The sequence below is a fragment of the Silurus meridionalis genome, chromosome 29, assembly GCF_014805685.1.
Source record: "Silurus meridionalis isolate SWU-2019-XX chromosome 29, ASM1480568v1, whole genome shotgun sequence".
In the NCBI taxonomy this organism is placed as follows: domain Eukaryota; kingdom Metazoa; phylum Chordata; class Actinopteri; order Siluriformes; family Siluridae; genus Silurus; species Silurus meridionalis.
This window is the reverse complement of record NC_060912.1, coordinates 8,690,678-8,714,348: the sequence shown is the minus strand read 5'-3', so window position 1 is coordinate 8,714,348 and position 23,671 is coordinate 8,690,678. Positions and strand designations below refer to the sequence as shown.

General features: G+C 35.8%; 1 protein-coding gene across 1 annotated transcript in view; it reads left to right on the top strand.

Moving 5' to 3' along the window:
* Nucleotides 1–23,671, top strand: part of npr1a (natriuretic peptide receptor 1a) — an 83,235-nt gene that overhangs the window by 15,126 nt on the left and 44,438 nt on the right. Inside the window, 2 exon segments of the mRNA XM_046844278.1 lie at nucleotides 8,663–8,850; nucleotides 12,136–12,249. Coding sequence (XP_046700234.1) covers nucleotides 8,663–8,850; nucleotides 12,136–12,249 — 302 coding nt within the window.

Below are 23,671 nucleotides of genomic sequence, written 5' to 3'. Positions count from 1 at the left end.
CCACATGTAGCCATTACTCATTAATCTACCGAACAGGCATTTTTCAATATGGATGGAGGACTTGTCGGGCAGAAACAACAGGTTTCAGCCTGGGAACTTAATTTAGGGAGGATCGGTTTGTGATGTTTCAGTATATTGCTTTTCATTTAAAATCGTTGGGAGAGATGAACAATATTTTGGCTTATGGGTTTATTTTTATTTGTAGTTAAATTATAATGGAATGGAGGATTATGGTTTTTTTTTTTATTGTTCCCAAAGTCATTATGTAGTAGGAATTATTTTATCAGCAGAATGGTGTTATATAAACTATGCATTATTATTAATTTGTAAGTGTTATTAGTGTTGAAACATGGTGTTCCAACAGACAATCAATCAGAATCAGAATATTTTATTGATCCAGTAGGGAAATTGTTGGCTTGCAGTTGCTCACAGGAAAATTGAGATTAAAGTGAAAAAAAATTAATAAATAAGTAAGTAAATATGCATAATACATTATATATCAAGTGAAATGAAATGTGTAGGAGTAGTGAAACAGATGGCAGAAAAAGTGAAACTAAATGAGAGTTATGCAAGGTATTGCACAATATGGTAATTATTATTATTAAGTCAAGTCAAGTCAAGTTTATTTTTATAGCGCTTTTCACAACAGACATTGTCTCAAAGCAGCTATACAGAATTTTAAGAGTTAAGGTGAACGATGTGTATTTATCCCTGATGAGCAGCCATGGTGACCGTGACCCGGAAAAACTCCCTTAGATGTAATGAGGAAGAAACCTTGAGAGGAACCAGACTCAAAAGGGGAACCCATCCTTATTTGAGTGACATCAAGAGTGTGATCATAGTCTTTAAAACAATGCAGAACACTGGAGAGTGAGAACTAACATGAACACTGGAATGTAAGATGGAAGATTAATATTAGTATATGTATTAGTATTATTGCACTGAAATTATTGTGCATAGTTGCCCAAGATTTTAACATTTATATAAGTGAGGCATGAAAATTTATAACTACATTTATATTATTTATATCATCTATATCTATATCATGGACCAGCTGTTTATCTCCTGTGGCTCTTTGTGGTGCATCGTGGTTGTATGAGGCTGTGACTGAATGTAATTCTCTTAACATCGACTTTATTCTCAATCTATTTTGAGTTTATTTGCGTCATTTTAATCGAAAGTTTAATCTTGTATTACTACAAGTTTATTCTCATAATTGTGAATTTATTTGTAAATTATATTATGACTTTATTTGTGTACCGCTACAACTTTAATCTCGTAATCTCAATGAGCAGCGAATTACGGAGAGATCGAGGCAATTTTTGTCTATTCAAAGGCAGTATGTGTAGTTTTCCTAACTTACTGTTCTGAAAGGAGTCTGGAGGCGAGAACATTTTCTTTCATGCAACATTTACTTTTGGCCCATGGCCTCAGTCAAGATTAGTTTTTGGCACTTCATAGGAAAATATTTCTCCTCTGACCTCTGACCTACTCAAATGTTTTACCTCGATTAGTCAAAACATTAAAACCAGGTCCTCTTTGTGCATCTAAACAGCTCAACCTGCCAAGAACCAGACCCCACGAAACCTCTGATGGTGTCCTGTGGTGTCTGACACCAATATGTTAGCACCAAGTACTGTAAATTGTGAAGTGGAGCCTCCATAGATCCAATTGATCAGATTAAAATTTAGACATTCTTATCAAAGACTCCCAACTTCTACCTTTTGCCCATTTTTCCTGCTTTTAACACATCAAAAATTCACGCTTCACCTGCTGCCTTATATATATACATGACTGAATTGTAGCACTATAATCACTTCACATGTCAGTGGCTCTAATGTTGTGGCTGATTGTACTGTACTATTTTATAATCATTGCAGAGCTTTATTAGTGATAGTAGCTGATCTTACGCCACAAACATCTGGCTTGGCAAAGCCTTAACACACACACACACACACACACACACACACACACACACAAACACACCGTTATTATGCTCAGCACTCGTGTACCCCAGCAGCTTTAATGAGCCTGTCAGACTCTTATTAATTGCATATGATTACATCTTACAGTAATTGTGCCTTTGGAATGTGTGATGGCTGAAAATAGATTATAGTCTCTTATAGTCGCTAATTTGTCTGGCAGAGGAAAAAGGCTTAATATGAAATGTAAAGATTTACCTCCTGGTGTTTGGCCAACCTCTGTCTAATAGAAAAATACCAAATTTCTCTCTTAGTCTCTAAAAACACTTATGTAACAAATACTCAATTCTATAATCAGTTGTGGAATATGTTACAATATTGAACACTTCTAGTATTGCGCACAACCTTGGTGTAAGAAGAGGCTGCTCAGGGCAGAATTGATGCCCCATTTGATAGACAGCTACCCTCTAACACACACTCAACATATCCTTAACACACACTCAATCAATCAATCAATCAATCTTTATTCATATAGCACCCAACATCTACCAGGTAGAACCCCCTAAGAAAGTGTTTGGATCTGACCTGTCCACTTCATTGTAAAAGTTGGAAGTGTGAGTAGATCGCATGACATGAAAAATATAGATATTTATTTATGCATTTGTATATCAAATAGGTCATTTTGATTTGGTCATTTTATAAGTAGCTCGCATGCTGAAAAAGTGTGTACCCCTGCTTTAAAGCATGATAATAGGTTTAGCAATTTTGCACATACACACAAAACATAAGCCAAAAACCTGCTGCCTTCACTAAGCTTTAGCCTTTGGTGCCTATTTTTAGGGACGTTATACAAAAACCATAACAATACAAAGCCGGATGAACAATTGAACAAAGGTAATTGAAACAGGAACGTTATCACCCTGCACAAACAATGTCTTCTTTGCAAAACTGTTAACATGGAAGTGCAAAGTTTGCACTATGAAAGAAAAGAAAATCAATTGACCAGCTACGAGTCTGTGCTAAAGACAGGAAGTTTGTGAGCTAAATTCCCCTGTCTGTCAGGCACGACTCCGGGTTGGGCCTATTAAGCCAATTAAAATGGCAAGCCTCCAGATGTGTTTTTAAGTGTCTCCATTCATGTTTAGAATTCATCCACTGGGGTGTTTTAAAGGTCTTTTTTTAAAGGAAGCCTGTTATTATAGTTAAAAGAGCGGGTTGAGATTATAGAAGGGTGCCATGGACCCGCAATTTTTTTTATTTACAGAAGAGATAGCAATTAAAGCACCAAATTTATGGAAAGGGCAAAATGTGAAAAAACTATGTAATATTTGCAAGACCAAGGCCTTTCTTTATGAAGTCATTATGGAGTCCACTTTTTTTTTGGTGTGTTTAGATTTTCTCTAGTTAAAAAACAACAATTTTGTAAAATTAGTCTGTTTCTTCTTCTTTTTTTTTTTCAGTGCCATTCCCAAGATATTATACATATAACTAAAGCAAACCACGTCAAAACGTGTAGAAACCTGACCATAAGATTCATATGTGCTTTTTGAACATCTAATTCCACATTTAGTCCTCAAACCGTTCCAATTCATCCCAAAAATGTTCAATAGGGTTAAGGACAGACCTCTATAGCAGACCAATGAAGATCTTCCACTCCAGCCCATGTAAAGCATATCTTCATGTTTACAGAGGTATTGTCATGATGGAACAGATTTGGGTCTCCACGTTCAAAGGAAAAATTTCATGCTACAGCATTCAAACACATTTTATACAATTGTGTCTCCATCTTTGTGGTAACAGTCTAGAGAAGAACCACATACGGATGGAAAAGTCAGGTGTCTCGATACTTATTTACGCATAATGTAGATTGATAGATTTTTTTTACATTAATAATCTCAAAACATTCTCAATGTTCCTTGACTTTTGTCTAAGTTTCTAGATTCTGGATCAAACTTCTTCCTTCGTAACATATAGGGACAATTAACCCCTTATATTCTGGAAAACTTGTGTTGGTGTTTAAAACACTACAATAGACTATAACAATAATTGTCTTTTATTAGTTTTTTTTTAATATTGATTGTGATTGTTTTTACTTTTAGCATTTCTTGACCCTGTATAAGTATGACTACATAATTTTATGAGTGTGATACTGATATGAGTAACATATTTCAGTTAATCCCAGGTCACAGAATATATAAAAAAAATGGTCATTTTGAATTTGCAACAGGTCTCAAAAAACCTTCATATCTTTTGTCTGTATACAGGGAGTGCAGAATTATTAGGCAAATGAGTATTTTGACCACATCATCCTCGTTATGCATGTTGTCTTACTCCAAGCTGTATAGGCTGGAAAGCCTACTACCAATTAAGCATATTAGGTGATGTGCATCTCTGTAATGAGAAGGGGTGTGGTCTAATGACATCAACACCCTATATCAGGTGTGCATAATTATTAGGCAACTTCCTTTCCTTTGGCAAAATGGGTCAAAAGAAGGACTTGACAGGCTCAGAAAAGTCAAAAATAGTGAGATATATTGCAGAGGGATGCAGCAGTCTTAAAATAGCCAAGCTTCTGAAGCGTGATCATCGAACAATCAAGCGTTTCATTCAAAATAGTCGACAGGGTCGCAAGAAGCGTGTGGAAAAACCAAGGCGCAAAATAACTGCCCGTGAACTGAGAAAAGTCAAGCTGCAGCTGCCAAGATGCCACTTGCCACCAGTTTGGCCATATTTCAGAGCTGCAACATCACTGAGTGCCCAAAAGCACAAGGTGTGCAATACTCAGAGACATGGCCAAGGTAAGAAAGGCAGAAAGTCGACCACCACTGAACAAGACACACAAGCTGAAACGTCAAGACTGGGCCAAGAAATATCTCAAGACTGATTTTTCTAAGGTTTTATGGACTGATGAAATGAGAGTGAGTCTTGATGGGCCAGATGGATGGGCCCGTGGCTGGATTGGTAAAGGGCAGAGAGCTCCAGTCCGACTCAGACGCCAGCAAGGTGGAGGTGGAGTACTGGTTTGGGCTGGTATCATCAAAGATGAGCTTGTGGGGCCTTTTCGGGTTGAGGATGGAGTCAAGCTGAACTCCCAGTCCTACTGCCAGTTTCTGGAAGACACCTTCTTCAAGCAGTGGTACAGGAAGAAGTCTGCATCCTTCAAGAAAACATGATTTTCATGCAGGACAATGCTCCATCACACACGCCCAAGTACTCCACAGCGTGGCTGGCAAGAAAGGGTATAAAAGAAGAAAATCTAATGATATGGCCTCCTTGTTCACCTGATCTGAACCCCATTGAGAACCTGTGGTCCATCATCAAATGTGCGATTTACAAGGAGGGAAAACAGTACACCTCTCTGAACAGTGTCTGGGAGGTTGTGGTTGCTGCTGCACGCAATGTTGATGGTGAACAGATCAAAACACTGACAGAATCCATGGATGGCAGGCTTTTGAGTGTCCTTGCAAAGAAAGGTGGCTATATTGGTCACTGATTTGTTTTTGTTTGGTTTTTGAATGTCAGAAATGTATATTTGTGAATGTTGAGATGTTATATTGGTTTCACTGGTAAAAATAAATAATTGAAATGGGTATGAATTTGTTTTTGTTGTTGCCTAATAATTATGCACAGTAATAGTCACCTGCACACACAGATATCCCCCTAAAATAGCTAAAACTAAAAACTACTTCCAAAAATATTCAGCTTTGATATTAATGAGTTTTTTGTGTTCATTGAGAACATGGTTGTTGTTCAAATTAAATCCTCAAATAAAATTCATCCTCAAAAATACAACTTGCCTAATAATTCTGCACTCCCTGTACATCTGGGAACTGAGGAGATGTAGCTGCTGAAGTTTTGGGAGGAATATTTTTCCATATGTGTCTGAAACAGGATTCTATCTGCTCAACACTTCTGGGTGTTCTTTGTTGTGTTTTTTGTTTCATGATGCACCAAATGGTGTATGTTTTTTTTCCCCCATATACTTTCAATAATTCTTTTTTTGTTTGAATGTTTAAACATGACTACATACTTTTGTTACTTGTCAGTACTGATACTCATACGAATAACCTACTTGAGCTAAACTTAGGTCACAGAATATTTTATTAACCTCAGTTTATGTTGCTTAGTTTGCATAGTGCAATACAAAGCACATATAAAACCTAAATACTTTATATTATGTATTTTCATTTGATTTTTTTAATTAATCAGTGAACAATCGCAGCTGATCATCGAGAATAATGTCTTTTTTACAAATACGAGAAAATGAGCACCACGATCTGTATGGCTGTATTCCTAGTTAATAGTTAAATAAGCAGTATAAAACGAATAATTTGTCGATTTTTTCGTATTTTTTATTTTGCTTACGCTTCGTTGTTCTCAGTAACCACGTCCTCTTTCCCTGTGGAATAAATAAGAGTTTGCACATAAATAAAACCTAGTTTTTCATCTTTTACCATGGAGGGAAAGAAATTTAAACATTTCCAACCCGGCTGTCGAAATTCTACTCGTACTCAAACGAAGAATGCGTCCCAAAGATAGAGGAGAACACATTCATAATAGCTTTTAGAGGCATTTTTATTGCTCAGTTACGCAGTTTCTAAGCAGGAAAAAAAGCTGTGCATTTAAGTTGTGTAAGTAAAGCATGCGGGCAGTGCAGTAAATCAGCTGCTGCGTGGAAGAAATCTGTTTTTATATGCTTGCGCTTGAATAAGAAAAAAAAAAATGTACGGAAGCAGGTGCAGCCTAAGCAGTGTGTTTGCCAGATGGAACTTCTCACTGATCAATTATTTACGAAATAACTGCGCAGTAATGGGTGCTTTCAGAGCCACACTTGAACAGAGGAGATAAAAGCAGGTGACAGGATGTGTGACAGGGAAATTAGCAAGAAGGGGGATGAGAGGGCATCATTTTATCTCTTATATGGTAGTCAGATTTGTTATCTAATACCTGGAAACACTGGTGGCTAGATGTGGTGTTTAATTGGAAGATTGAAGTATTGCTGGTTATATATGATATAGTAATAGAAAACTTTTTTGTTTTAGGACCTACCACAGAAATCACATTGTTTTTTTAGCTGTATATAGACAAAGGTATTGGGACACCTCATGTCTCCAGCCACATGTGGTTCTTTTCCAAACTGTTACCACAAAATCAAAGACACAATTATATAGGATGTCTTTAAAAATGCGATTCATTCAACTAGGAGAACCAAACCTGTTCAAGCATGACAGTGCACCTGTGCACAAAGCCAGCTCGATAAATACATCCTTTTAAATGTGTTAGAGTGGAAGATCTCCTGCTATAGAGCTCTGACCTCAACCCTATTGAACACCTTGGACCGAATTTAAATGCTGACTGCAACCCAGTAATCCTCACCTCACATACATCAGTAACTGAGTTTGTGGCTGAATGAGATCTCCACAAACAAACTCTAAAATTGAGTGGAACATCTTCCCAGAAGAGTGGAGGTTCTTATAACAGCAAATGGGCACTAAATGTGGAATGGGATGTTTAGAAATCATTCCAATCTTATGGTCAGGTGTCCACATTTTTTTTCTATACAGAGTATATAGTTGTGGCTCAGAAATTTTAAGTAGAAAAGATGCTTGAAATAATAAAAAGAGTTTGTCCATCTCTGGTTTGCTTGTAATTAGAAAGTGCAAAAAGAGAGTGAAAGAACAGAAGAGAAAAGGTCAGAAATGCCATCTATTAATCCTCCCCACCATCTTGGAGCTTTTAACTGTGCAGACGGGTATAATCACTAGACTTCTATTTCCACCATGACTCAGGTTAAATCTGGGACATGTGTGGCAGTCTGGGGAGTACAGTTCTGGATAAACAGAGCTACGTTTCCTAAACTAAAAGTTTTCCCCTTAAGATAAATGTAAAAAATTATACATTATGATATTTTACAGTAAAGTAAAATGTTTTTTGCTAACAAGCAACTTTTTGTTATCCCAATTACATTATAATAAATGTTATGCAAAATTATTTCTTTCTCATTACCACTTATGTTACAGCAGCTACAAACAGTTTTTCTGTCAATTTACTATCTTTTGTTAATAACACAAAAAAACTGGTAATGTTACCAACAAATCATAACATACAATTTCTAAACAATAAACAATATATATATTTTATTGTTTTTTTGTTGTTTTTTTTGTTTATCCAGATATTTCTTCTCAGCAAGTCAGAATATCTTAAATTAAGTTGAATTTATCTAGTATGTGTTATTATGAAGGATTATTAAACATGGACACTTGACTTTTCATATGTCAGCATGAACAATTAAAATATTCATAACTACACATTTTCCATCATAACTGACAATTTACATATATAATCCAATAGTCAATTGGGAACTTGAAAAAGGTAAATAATATCTGTCCATTCATTTAAACAATATTTCTACTTCTGTATATAGTGCATTATTTAATTGTCTGTTTTACATTAACTTTCTCCTGCACTAGAAGCTATTTCTGATTCTGATATGGCTTGAAAAGTCTGGTGTCTGTTTTTTTTTTAAAGATTGTACTCATTTTAAGCTTGATAAACTGTTCTGTTTGTTTTTCGAAATGCATCAATATATAGAAAGGAGCAAAACGATTCACAAACCTAATAAGAATTGAATGAAATGAGTCAAATTATTTGAAAGCAATACTTGCTTATCTTTATTTATTAAATCATGTCATCTTTTTTTCATGCCCTGTATTAAGACAAATGTTTGTCTCTGCTCCCAGTTGTGTACGTTTGCTGTAAGCTGCAGACGTTCAGGAAGCTGATGGTGCAGTTCAGGAAGCAGCGGCTTCCCCAGGAGGAATACGTCTTTTTCTTCATCGATCTGTTTGGAGAGAGCGTGCGGAGAAGTCCGGCTAAGCCATGGGCTCAAGGAGACGCAGACGATCGCATTGTCAAGGAAGCCTTTAAAGTGAGTCAGCTTTTAATGTCTGGTGTTTTTAATAGCGGTTTCACTCGTTCTTCGTTTGGTGGGATCCAAAGACATCTGGTTCATCAAAGATTGAGAGTCTTAGTCATTATCCGAATGAACAATGCATCGCTTTGTTATAGTTTGAAATGCAGAAACCAATCGGACGGCTTCATTATTAAATATTTCCTTATAACCACACACACACAATGTCGTGTGTTATTCCTATGTCAAATCTATCTTTGACACTGCAGTAGTCATGGGCCGCAGAACGTCGATGCGTATAATAAAAATGTAAAATATTTGGCCTTTATCATTTATTCATTATAATTCCTAATGATTTCCCGATGATTAAAACGAACGCCGGTCTTTGTTTAGCAATTAACAAGCTCCAAGCTAATTCAAATGATCGCAAGTTTCACCCCAGGGAGCTGTATGGCACTCTGAGCAGCGTAGACGCGTCTAAAACACTACTTGAACACCGCTGGGAGGCTTAGTCTTCTGATTTAAATTGTTAATAAAGGCATACCAAGCACAAGGATTTGCATTTGGTGACCTTTGCCAGTTTGGCAAACAGTTATCCAGGTACACTAACAGGGGAGTCTGGATTTAATCTATACACCAAGCTGAGGATTTAAGAGTTATTCACTTTGGGCAGAAGTTTGGCCCCTGGTGTCGTTCATGAGTCAGAGCTTATAACTTTCCACTTGAGGTGGAACACAATGCCACTTATCTGTGTCTGTAAATTCCTGTATCTGTTCTGTATGTAGCCTAAACTAGAAGTCAAGACTTTGGTGTTTGTTGAAGATTGGTCAATTGGCGAATCCTTCTTTCTTAAATATTCCTTTTGGCTTAAATAGTGTAGTCTGTTTCACAACAAAATGTAAACCAACTAATAGCCTTAACCAACCGCCAGAACACATTAATCGTTGTTTATCTTTGTCCTATGACCTCTAGGCTCTTGTGGATTCTGTAGACCATTAGCTAGTCTCTGATCAGACTCTGTAGATGTTTGTTTTAGTAAGCTTTTTATTCACGTCTGTACACGTCAGGGCATTCCAAATTGCCCAATCCCAAAATAGGTGGTCAGGAAATGAGCAAGAATTGAACAGATGAATAAAGTAAGTGAGAACAGGGTAGCTTTTCCAGCTCTAAACATGTTTACGCCTTATGGAGAGATGGATAAAGTTATACTAAAATGTTTGCTGAAATGTGAGGGGTGTACTCAATTTTGTGAAATGCTGTAAGTGAATTTCCTTATTTATAACTTTTTCTACCAAAATTGTTCACTAATTAAATGGTGACACAAAAGAGTCTCAGGAACCGTTTGTTTTATTCCGACTTGTTTCCTGACCAACGGTTTGCTGTTCAGATTATTAAAAACTTTGTATTTAGTATTTTTGGGGCTTGGCACATGTTTTTCCCCATTTTTTGGTTGTTTTGCAAATCTTTTTGACCGGAGTAATGTGTTCATATTCGTTTCTTTCTCTGTTTTATCACTATCCAGTACTATAATACTACTTTATTTATAGCAGTGTGAGATTGAAAGATGTCTGTGGTCAGTCAGAATTCATCTCCATCATCATTCCTGTTTATGTAATGATACTTTTTATGAATTCCTTAAAGCGCTTTTGGCACTTGTCTTTTTTTATCTTATCTTTTGCAAGGCCATGCTTCAGTTTCTTAGATTCTCCTTTAAATACTGTGCGCATAAATAAAGCTGTAAGTGGTGTACAGCAGACGAGGTCTTTATGGGTGTGTGTGTGTGTGTGTGTGATGAGAGCCAGGAGGATGGTAACAGCGCTTTGTTCTGTCATTTCCAGCTGGTAGACTTCCACTGAGGACAGCAAGATGCTCCTCACTGATGAACAGTGCTGAGTTTAAAAAGAAAATGGAGTGTGTGTGTGTGTACATCTGGAAGAAAAACGGTTAAGAGAAATGGTTAAGAACAAACCAGCTTGATTTTTTAAATAATGTTTATTATTATTTATGGACAGTAGTTTATTTATTTCTTCGCCTGTCAGAGTTGGTGTTGTGGGAGGCTGCTTGACATGCTCTGTGCTGGTAGAGACCTACTTGTTGGAACTGATTGGGCTCAGCACTGGTGAATGACAAACACAACCCTCCTGAACAGACTTCCTGAACAGTTTCTTTGATTAATAGTGAAGGTGATGGTCGGACACCCAGACAACAGTGTGATAAGATGCTCAGAAATACATAAAGCAAATATTTTATACATTTTTTTCACTACATCTAGTGAGGGGACCATAGGTAGGTCAGTTCTGAACTTATTTTGTTCATATTCATCTTCTGTTTTGAGATATATAATATTCATAAAATTCGTGTGATCTTTTTTTTTTTTTTTACAATATCCCATTTCACATTTAGTCTCCATTTGCTGTTATAATAACCTCCACTCCTCTACAAAGATTACAAAGATGTTCCACCAGACTTTGGCATATATATATATATATATATATATATATATATATATATATATATATATATATATATATATACAGTACAGGTTTGGACACACCTTTTCATTCAAAGAGTTTTCTTTATTTTCATGACTATGAAAATTGTAGATTCACACTGAAGGCATCAAAACTATGAATTAACACATGTGGAATTATATATGGAATTATATACATAACAAAAAAGTATGAAAAATGTCATATTCTAGGTTCTTCAAAGTAGCCACCTTTTGCTTTGATTACTGCTTTGCACACTCTTGGCATTCTCTTGATGAGCTTCAAGAGGTAGTCACCTGAAATGGTCTTCCAACAGTCTTGAAGGAGTTCCCGAGAGATGCTTGACACTTGTTGGCCCTTTTGCCTTCACTCTGGTCCAGCTCACCCCTAAACCATCTCGATTGGGTTCAGGTCCGGTGACTGTGGAGGCCAGGTCATCTGGCGCAGCACCCCATCACTCTCCTTCTTGGTCAAATAGCCCTTGATGCCTTCAGTGTGACGCTACAATTTTCATAGTCATGAAAATAAAGAAAACTCTTTGAATGAGAAGGTGGTCTGTACTGTATGTGCATATATATATATATATATATATATATATATATATATATATATATATATATATATATATGCACACCATTCACCTTCACTGTTGATTTTTGTAAAGCTGGTTTGAGACAATGTCTGTTGTGAAAAGCGCTATAGAAATATTGACTTGACTTTACTATATATACAGTATATAATATGTATATATATTATCAAAATCTTACACATACAGTACATTTTAATTTGGTTTTCTTTGTTCATTTTTTCTCAGAGTGTAAAGATTTTGACCTACAGAGAGCCGCAGAATGCAGAATACAAAACCTTCGTGTCCCGATTGAAGACAGATGCCAAGAAAATGTTCAACTTCAGCATGGATGACTCGCTGGTAAGCATGGAATTGTTAAGGATGAAAGTGAATAAGAATTAGAAGTGAAAACAGGAGAAAGATTTAGAGATGAGAGGAAATGTAGCCAAATATCTGTACTATATTTATTCATTTATTTATTTTTGACGTTTGTTAATCATGGTTAATGTTGTCTGACAACTAGAAAATTGTGATTGGTTTCTAAAGTATTAGGAGTATAATAAAATCTCTATATTTTATTCAAATGGTTTCCGGGAACTTAAAGGTTCATCCTGACTGAGCCATTGTGCTGTACATTTGTGTCAGGTTTGTTCCTTTTTACAGAGATGTTGGAAGGAACTATATTTACTGACGGATAGTGGGGGGTGGTGTCTGGGGGTTTGAGCAAGGTTTTTCAAAAGCATGGTGCATCATGTAAAATTGTAAAGACTTTTATAGTGCTTATGTTTTAAAATGATTATGTAACGACGGATGCTTGTTTTTTAAAGAGGAGACTCTTTAATGGTTATATAGTAAATTAATTGACAAAAAAACCCGACTGACCTTCCTGCCTCATGTATTAGATTTATATTGAATCCTGTCCTGCTCATATTTTTTTTTATTCTAATACACAATGAATCATTTCAGCCTGAGCACAATTGGATTTCTCATGGGTCAGCTTGTATAATCCATTATTATGTATCACTCAGCAAAACGAGAGGGATTATGAGAATAAAGCGGACTTGAACTGTGACATAGTTTGGAACCTTCTTTTAACATCTGCAAGTCTACAATTTTATACAAGCAGGAAGGTATTTTGCCAGGATCTGGCAACCATTCCCAGACCGGACTGGAAGCTCATTTCAGTAATGAGACTATGCGACATAATTAAAATCATTTGGAAATAAACAGAAAAGAAAGAGAAATGAAAGAAAAGAAAAGAAAGAAAAGAAAAAAGTGCTTTATACTTGTCACATATACTTTATATTACAGTGAAGTTCTGTCTTCACACATCCCAGCGATGTCAGCAGGCTGGGGTCAGTGCACAGGGTCAGCCACATTACAGCACCCCTGGAGCTCAAGGGCACCAAGTGTGGCAGTTTGGCGATACTGGGGCTTGAACCCCTGACTTCCTGTCAGTAGCCCAGAGCCTTAAGCACTAAGGTTCCCACCTCCCACTGGTTAAGTCTAAATAATTGTTATTACTGTATACGCCGAATTGATTCGTTTTCTATACCAGTTTAGTAACTGTGACAAAAATTACAGGCTTATCCTGACTCACTTGATGTAATATATTATTGTTTCCATAGCAACAGTGTAGACAGGGACTTGTGTAGCAAAAGCTTCAGATAAACAAATTGGAACGAATTGGAAGGAGTCTCCAGTGTCAGCACTTTGTAGCAGTCAAATTGTCGTGGTACAAAAGGAATAAACGCTTCAGAGGATTTATAAGGGTGGCATCTAACACGCATTTTTTAATAATCAGGAGAAAATTCCTCAAACTGTTTGTCCTGTGCAAAGTCCATTAAACATATTTTGCTGGACTGTAATACTTCGACCACTTTGAGAAACTCGTTTATTACTGGTAATACTTTAGAAAAGGTTTTTCATCAAGTTTTTTATAAGGTTTTTGGAAAAAATTAATCTTAAGCATCTTATTTAGTTTAATATTTGTATAACTAATCCTTGCGTTCACCATGAGTATAGCCTTAAAAGCTGCCAAGGCTTTTTAAAAAAAAAAAAACCACTAAATGTTTACTTCTTTATTTAATGAACTAGCGAGAGTGCCTCAATTCGCATATGCGAGCTAAAAGTGGGATATAGTTTTTTTTTTTTTTTTTTTATCTAGCTTAAAAAAAGTCTTTTCATGGGCATCAATGTTATCAATGGAAATGTCTGTTGGAAACTGGAGGCATAAACAGACTAGGAGATTGTATTAAATCATTTTTATTTCGGTTACAAACTAATGTTACATCTCTCCCGTTCTTGGTGTGTCTTCCAAGCACTCAAACATCAGGCCAGACCTGAAGGGTTTTTGCCCATTGGCTCCATTCGACACCTCCACAGGGAACACAATGGCTCTTTGTTTTTCCCAGAGATCTGAAACCATTCAGGAGGCCAACGTTGAGAAACATTCTGGCGTTACTTTATTCGGGCTCCAGCGCTGTGTGTTCCCTCAGCATACGCTGAAACAGAACATCAGAGGGAATAAATGTCATTGAATCAATTTCCTGTGTAGCGTTTGCAGTGGATTTTGTGATACTGTGTGACAATCTTTGTAAATATGGCATGCGCTTTTTATAGTTTGGCGTACATTTTTTATTTTATTTCGCGTTGCACTGATTACACTACAATTACACTACAAATGTGTGCATCACAATGTCTACATTCATATGAGCTTTAAGGATATTTTATGTCTACAAAACGTTTGCATGTGTGTATTCAGTATCGAATTGCAATATTGTATGATTTATGAGGAAAAGTACATTCCTTTATACACCCATTTATTGAGAGACTGTATGAATTTGTATGTGCTTTTTTGAACATTCAATTCTACATTAATCCCTCATGTTGCTGTTATAATAACCTCCAATCTTCTGGGAAGATGTTCCACTAGATTTGTGTGGAGAATTGTGCTCATCCAGCCACAAGGGTGTTAGTAAAATCAGTTAGTGATGTAGGTGAGGTGAGGAGGCCTGGAGTGCAGTCAGCAATCACCGTCATCCCAGAGGTGTTCAATAGGGTTCTAAACTCTATAGCAGGAGATCTTCCACTCCATGCTATGTTAAGCATATCTTCCTGGAGCTGGATTTGTGCACAGGTTTGGGTCTTCTAGAAAATCTAATGCTACTACATCAAAATAAATCCTATACAGTTATTTGGCTCCAACTTTGTGTTAACAGTTTGGGGAAGAACCACATACTGTGGCTATGGTCCTGAAAAGTCAAATATGTTTTGGTTTTTTTTTTAACCAAAACTGTCTGTTTTTAAATCATGAAAATATCGTTATAAAGATAAGATTTTACCCTGGTCAGAAGCACTAATGGAAATCCTAATGAAGTGCTTTGTGAGCAGGCCCTCAAATGACTTCTCCCTCATTCACTTATGAATTTAATTATCAAGTACGTATTCACCAAATGTATTAATTCAGAGTGTATATCAAATTAAATATGTAATAAATTTTTTTTTTTATTATTATAACAGAAATTACTGTTTTAATAGATTCAAAAACCAGGGTTGATTACAATATTTTCCCAAGCCTTTTATACTACAGCAATTTGTTATTTGCCATATCTTTTATTAATTAAAAGTATACACGTCATACTTTTCACATTCCCGGTCACCTAGCTTCTAATGAGAAACACCACCATCATTCTTCAAATGAGAATACGCCCTGTTTGCCCTGATCGCAGTCATTACCAATTCTTGTTTTTCTATGTTTGATAGTTTGTTTATGATCTGGTTTTCATTATCGGCATTTGCTACTGTTTCGGTCTTGTTGTCTGCTAATCGCCTGACTTTTATTCACATTTTGGATTCGTTTCATTAGAACATTTCTCAAAACGCAGAGTTGCGGCTTCAAATCTGTCTGTTATAACGTCGCTGACGCGCTTTACAATTATTTAAAAAAAATGAGGGGTATATAAATTACAACATGCAATTATACAGTGTTCTGAGGGTTAGCGTCTAATCTTATGCCTGTGTGAAATGTGGTTTTCCATAGCCAGTGGCTCTTAATTCATATTCGACAGGCCTGCTTTTTGTCTATAAGGATTTGCAGAGGCAGCATTTGTTTATTATTAATAAGACAGAATCGAATGGCGGATGTCGAATTAGTCGAGAGTGGCTCCGACCGAATGAGCGTGGGAGTCTGGAGCTGTGGCAGCCGTTACAGGAAACAAGGGAGTAAGGGCAGGAAAGTAAGACAGCTGAGGAAAGAAATGCAGGTAATGAAGTGACAGGAAGTGTTGGTAAGCAGGCGTGAGGCCTCCGATGCGGGATACTTAATTAAAGTCGCAGGGATTTGAACAAATCAAGGTCAATTAAAGTCACGGACACAAATTGGAATGGCAATCAGGAGTAAAGAATGAAGTAATCAGAGATGACACAGGTGCGATACAGACGGGGGAATAAGCGCTTTCCTGATGTTGAGACACAAGGGTGAAAATGTGACATGACAATGAGATGAAGCAGGTCCAGATTTGTGTCATGTGTGTAGGGATCGTGACACGAGCCGGATTTTCTCTGACACTTATTACTCGGGTTCTGTTCCATATGCTCAGGCATGTCTCATTAGGTCTCTTACTAAAATGTCATCCGCGTCCCAAATTGCTGAATCTACTTGATAGCATTAGCTTCGGTGTTTTCACTTGAAATGCTTCAGCTTCGATTTTAAGTTGGATCCATTCAAAGGGTGTGATGTAATAAACCATAGCCTTGCCTATGTATGTATATCGAATTTGTTTAGTGTCCATGTGCAGTCTTTACTCTCAGTCAGTCAGACTAGCTAGTACGTAGCTAGTTAGCAATAAAAATAGCACAGTGTTGATTGTTATTTCATCACACATCTTTACCTCACATTATTTTTATGCTAATCAGTCCATAAATAATGACCAAAGACTGTGATCGTTAGACGTTTCTTAATAAATCTGGTTGTAGAAACTGAACTATGAGAATAAATCAGTTTTTTTCAGTAACCACCAACCTTTTGGTCCATGTTTGTTGCATTCCTCAGTTTCCGATTTTGAAAATATTTTAAATACACTTGGTTTATTAACCAATTACTTGGTTTTTTGGTACTCTTGAACAACTTGGATGTAAAATAACTGACCATCGGCACATTATCTATTAGTGGCTTCTTCCAACCTTCTGGCTTCGCTCCAAGAGGTTCATATGGATCACTATGTGCTTTTCAAAAGCAAGGAGAGAATAACAGTAAATGGAGTCAGACACATTTCCTCTTATTCTATTGGTATTCTGTGCACATTTCAGAACAAGCCGAAACAACCCTGCCCCATCCTGCCCTTCCCTGCCCTTCCCCACCCCACCCCACCGTATATATAACTCATGTTCTACTATACTGTCTGCTATCTCTGAATACAGTAAGTTACCCTAATTTGTATCATAATATTTAAATGGACATTTCTTCCTTAGAAAAGACCGCCAGTGAAAATTTACTTTTACTTCCAGGTTTGGATGTTACTTTGGAAAGTCATTTTCTCTTTTTTTTTGTGTTTACAAACAATAAAAAGCAGATTTTTCCCTTTTCTGCTTTCTATTTAAAATTTTAAAAAAAAGGAATGAAGGCACATTTTCTTCTTCTGTTGTGAATAAAAAAGCTAATGAACGCAGCGTACATGAGCCCTGCTTAAAATGTAAACTTTATTTATAATTCATTTCATAGAAACCACGTACGATGTGTGGAGAGCCGATACTAGTAATCATACATACCAGGGTGATAGATATTGAGTTAAAAAAAGGAGATAATAGTAATAATCATTTCAAAATAAAGTGTAACATCTGTAAATGGATGTATTTGTTTGGTCGAAGGAAACTCTTTTTACAGTTAAATGATCTCGTTTGGTGCATTTGAACAAAAGGAACATGCATGCGTCCTTAAAAGTCTCAGTGAATCCAAACTTTTTACAGGATTTTTATATGAATTTTACAATATATATTACATTTTTCAGTATCTTGTGACAAATACTTTGAGTTACATTTTAATAAACAATTGTAAAACATTTGCATAGATATTTTTAAAGCCTCTTCCACTAGTCAGGTATCAGCTGTCATTAAGACTAATTTTAATAATAACAAAATAATAATGAATTTTAGCTCAAGTGCTTTAGATGTCAAAACAAGGAACAAATAACACATCTGGAGCAAAACGCAATTAACAGAAAAAGTTGAAAGGTAAAATTAGATATACAATTAATGTTTAACTAAATTAAAAAAATATTAAATTAGAAATTATATCTAAAAGTATATATGAATCCAAAGTTAGATGGGAAACATGTCATAGGCGTCCCAAATTGCTGAATCTACTTGATAGCATTAGCTTCGGTGTTTTCACTTGAAATGCTTCAGCTTCGATTTTAAGTTGGATCCATTCAAAGGGTGTGATGTAATAAACCATAGCCTTGCCTATGTATGTATATCGAATTTGTTTAGTGTCCATGTGCAGTCTTTACTCTCAGTCAGTCAGACTAGCTAGTACGTAGCTAGTTAGCAATAAAAATAGCACAGTGTTGATTGTTATTTCATCACACATCTTTACCTCACATTATTTTTATGCTAATCAGTCCATAAATAATGACCAAAGACTGTGATCGTTAGACGTTTCTTAATAAATCTGGTTGTAGAAACTGAACTATGAGAATAAATCAGTTTTTTTCAGTAACCACCAACCTTTTGGTCCATGTTTGTTGCATTCCTCAGTTTCCGATTTTGAAAATATTTTAAATACACTTGGTTTATTAACCAATTACTTGGTTTTTTGGTACTCTTGAACAACTTGGATGTAAAATAACTGACCATCGGCACATTATCTATTAGTGGCTTCTTCCAACCTTCTGGCTTCGCTCCAAGAGGTTCATATGGATCACTATGTGCTTTTCAAAAGCAAGGAGAGAATAACAGTAAATGGAGTCAGACACATTTCCTCTTATTCTATTGGTATTCTGTGCACATTTCAGAACAAGCCGAAACAACCCTGCCCCATCCTGCCCTTCCCTGCCCTTCCCCACCCCACCCCACCGTATATATAACTCATGTTCTACTATACTGTCTGCTATCTCTGAATACAGTAAGTTACCCTAATTTGTATCATAATATTTAAATGGACATTTCTTCCTTAGAAAAGACCGCCAGTGAAAATTTACTTTTACTTCCAGGTTTGGATGTTACTTTGGAAAGTCATTTTCTCTTTTTTTTTGTGTTTACAAACAATAAAAAGCAGATTTTTCCCTTTTCTGCTTTCTATTTAAAATTTTAAAAAAAAGGAATGAAGGCACATTTTCTTCTTCTGTTGTGAATAAAAAAGCTAATGAACGCAGCGTACATGAGCCCTGCTTAAAATGTAAACTTTATTTATAATTCATTTCATAGAAACCACGTACGATGTGTGGAGAGCCGATACTAGTAATCATACATACCAGGGTGATAGATATTGAGTTAAAAAAAGGAGATAATAGTAATAATCATTTCAAAATAAAGTGTAACATCTGTAAATGGATGTATTTGTTTGGTCGAAGGAAACTCTTTTTACAGTTAAATGATCTCGTTTGGTGCATTTGAACAAAAGGAACATGCATGCGTCCCTTAAAAGTCTCAGTGAATCCAAACTTTTTACAGGATTTTTATATGAATTTTACAATATATATTACATTTTTCAGTATCTTGTGACAAATACTTTGAGTTACATTTTAATAAACAATTGTAAAACATTTGCATAGATATTTTTAAAGCCTCTTCCACTAGTCAGGTATCAGCTGTCATTAAGACTAATTTTAATAATAACAAAAATAATAATGAATTTTAGCTCGAAGTGCTTTAGATGTCAAAACAAGGAACAAATAACACATCTGGAGCAAAACGCAATTAACAGAAAAAGTTGAAAGGTAAAATTAGATATACAATTAATGTTTAACTAAATTAAAAAAAATATTAAATTAGAAATTATATCTAAAAAGTATATATGAATCCAAAGTTAGATGGGAAACATGTCATAGGCTTTTTGAAAATCTGAAAGTTTGACTTAATGTGTATACTTTTTGTATTTGTGTAGAGCTTTAAATTGTCCAAAAACAGACGGGAATAAATAAATGTATATGTGAATATATATTTTCTGGTATCTCAGATTAGTCCCTATACAATTATGGGAAAAAGAAAGTTTGAGAGGAACCAGAGTTAAGAGAAAACCTTTTCTCGTCTCTGTGTTGTTCAATATAGTAGAGATTTTTAACAATTTCAATTCAATTCCATTCATTTTTATTTGTATGCCACTTTTAACAATGGATAATTCCTTAATGAATAATAAATAACAATGTTCTTTATAAGTGTAAATTTGTCCCTAATGAGCAAACCAGTGGCGACTGTGGCAAGGAAAAACTCCCTGTTGATGGAAACCAATTTGTTGATTTGTCAAACTGTTCATGACAGTTACAGCCCATAAGCCACTTTAGCAAATTGTTTATGTTAATTTCAGTCCAAATCCATCTTCACGGTTTTTTAATTTAACCCTCAAATTAAATTAACATATGTTAAAGAACATATTTTAAAACTTTTCAAAAGAAGGTGCTCAAAATACTTCAAAGCATTTCAAAGCTGCAGAATCTTTGTCCATTTTTCCAGCGAAGGTGACATGAAGTCTGAGTGAAGGCCAAGGCTGAGAGATTTTGGCTTTTTCAGGCTGTCAGGAAAACCATTTTTGTAGCTGGTTTGTCAGAATCATGTAATGGCAGGTAGAAAAAAAGAAGCCCACAACGCAGTGTCTCCTGATTCCCGGTGGAACTTAAACCATCAACTCGAAATACCCTGCAATACTCATCACACTATAATAGCAGACTTATTTCTTCTTCCTCTTTATTTTTTTTTAGCCACTTTTTGTCGGAATTCCAGATGTTAAATGAACAGATTCTGTAATCTGTAAATACATTATCTCACAAAAGTCAGTCATATTTCAGCAACCATTTTAGTATCTTCTCAAGGGACAATACTATAGAAAAAAGGTTCTACAGTTATTTTTAGAAGACAGTAAATCTGTACTGCTATACAAGCTGCACATTGACTACTCTAAAATATATCCAAGTGTAATGTCCCTTGAAAAGATTTTTATGAAATACTATATATTCAATTATTAGACATATATATATATATATTTGATATACAGTGTACATGTTTGTATGTATATACAGTATATATATATATATATATATATATATATATATATATATATATATATATATCAAGTGGCAAGTCAAAACAGCTGTATCAAGTTTGGAGTTCGGAGGATTCACAACAAGAATTTAACACATCCGGTGTTCACAACTAACTAATGTTACATTATTAAGATTAAATTGAGTTTCTGTGGCCATCCTGTCGGCTTATTCTGGTTCAGGCTGAAAATTCTAGGGGATCAGCCTTCTCTAAAATGCTTAAACGATCCTGTGTGAGATTATACTCTGACTTTGTCTTAAGCATTGCCTGGCTGCCAGTGAATCCAGGTTTTAATGTAATCCTGTGGATAGAATCGAATGCTAACATTGTAAATAGAAAGTAATGATGATGATGATCCTGATTTAGCCTGGGCTTAAAACTTGTACTTGTTGCTCCCTTCTTACTCACCTTTTCCATTAACGTCTCCTTTTCTGCCATATATTTGCATTTCATTTACTCTCTTTCTCTCTCTCTCTCTCTCTCTCTCTCTCTCTCTCTCTCTCTCTCTCTCTCTCTCTCTCTCTCTCTTTCTCTGTCACACACACATGTTCAATGTGCATGAGTCCATGCAGCAGATGTCTATAGTTGCCATAGCAACTTCACTTTTTCATCTCCCCCTTCGTTCCCCTCTCTCTCTCTCTCTCTCTCTCTCTCTCTCTCTCTCTCTCTCTCTCTCTCTCTCTATCTTTCTCTCACACTCTCTTCCTCTCTCCAGTTGCTCTTTTTGGAAGCACCTCTTTCTTTGCCCCCCTCTCTCCTTTACGTTCCACTGCTTGTTCTGTCAAGGAGTGGAAGCATCAATTCGCCGCTGTTCTGCTTCCACTCCGAGTTGTGCAGAAACCGCTGATGCTAAACTTAGTCTTGCGTTCGTATCTTCAGCAAAGAAAAACGCCAAACACACATAATGAGTGAAACAGTATGATAATAACAGCACAAGTTTAACCTTCTATCTACTACACACATTCAATTGTAAACTTAAAATATATACATATACTATACGACAACCATCAAACCTATTTTCTTCCTGTTGAATATCACATTTCTGTTGGAATCCCATTGCTGCTATAAGAAACTCCACTCTTCTGGGAAGCCCCCCGCTAGATTTTGGAACATAGCTGTAGGGATTTCGGATAAGAGCATTAGTAAAACCGGTTACTGATGTTAGATGAGATGAAGAGGCTCCAGTTGCAGTTCATCCCGAAAGTGTTTAACAGGGTTGAAGAGGTCATAGGTCTGTGCAGGACACACCATGTCTTCATGGAGCTCAGTCAATGCAGGAGCATTGGGAAGCTGGAACAGGTTTGGGATCCAGTGATGGGAAAATATGATCTACAATTCTGTGTTTTAAAAAGTTTGGAGAACATGGTGTCAGGTGTCCACAAATTTGACTATGTAGTGTACAGTTTGGTACAGAGGAGTTCTAACAGACCTGGTATAACACTGAGGAACCTGTGATTTAATACAGTGAGAAAACAATGTGAGAGAACTTTTTACCTCACACTGTGCTCTTATATGAAAAGAACCCTTGCAGTTTATTATTAGCTTTAAATTATGTGCAGCATCCACTATACAAGCCCCCGTGTGAGAGCTGTTACTATAGAAACCGAAACATATAGGAGCGATCGTATAACCTTATAATTTTACGGTACAGCCGTATATGTTTAAATATGATTGTTTTTGTGTTTAACTCACAATAGACCCCAAATGAATGTGCATACATATACAATTACAGAATGGATAAGTAAGTGAGTGTGGATAAATAAATGTGTGTGTGTGTGTGTGTGTGTGTGTGTGTGTGTGTGTGTGTGTGTGAGAGAGAGAGAGAGAGAGAGAGAGAGAGCTAGAACATAAAAAACAAAACAAAAAAAACACTGAGCTTTGGATATACAGACCCCCAGCTGGGCCCTCCTGCTGTAAACCACATGTGGATGTTCAGTTCAATCCAGCTGTTGCCTTACATAAATAAATAAATAAATAAATAAATAACATATGTGAGATTGATGTGTGCTTGGCAGTTCCACTTTCAGCACCTGGATATTAATGCACATAAAATCTTGACCTCCCTTGTAGTTTTTCGGCTGCTGGAGCAAATAATAAATAGGTGGTTTTTTGTTTCATTTTTGTTTTCCCCAGCTTGAGGAGGTTTTCGATGAAGTTGGCAATCCAGAAGCCACTCGGAGTTGAGTAATAGCCCTGTGTGTTTTCCTTCAGGGTTCTGTCATCTCCTATATTTTTCTCATTCATCAGTAGTGATTAAGAATGGAAACAAGCGTGCCGGCATGAGGGAATGAGGGAACGGGAACGTTGAATCATTGATGTAATCGGGCAGTGAGCTGAGGGAAAGAGATGAAAAAAAAAAAATATATATATATATATATATATATATATATATATATATATATATATATATATATATATACGTATATATATATATATATATATATATATATATATATATATATATATATATACGTATATACGTATATATATATATATATATATATATATATATATATATATATATATA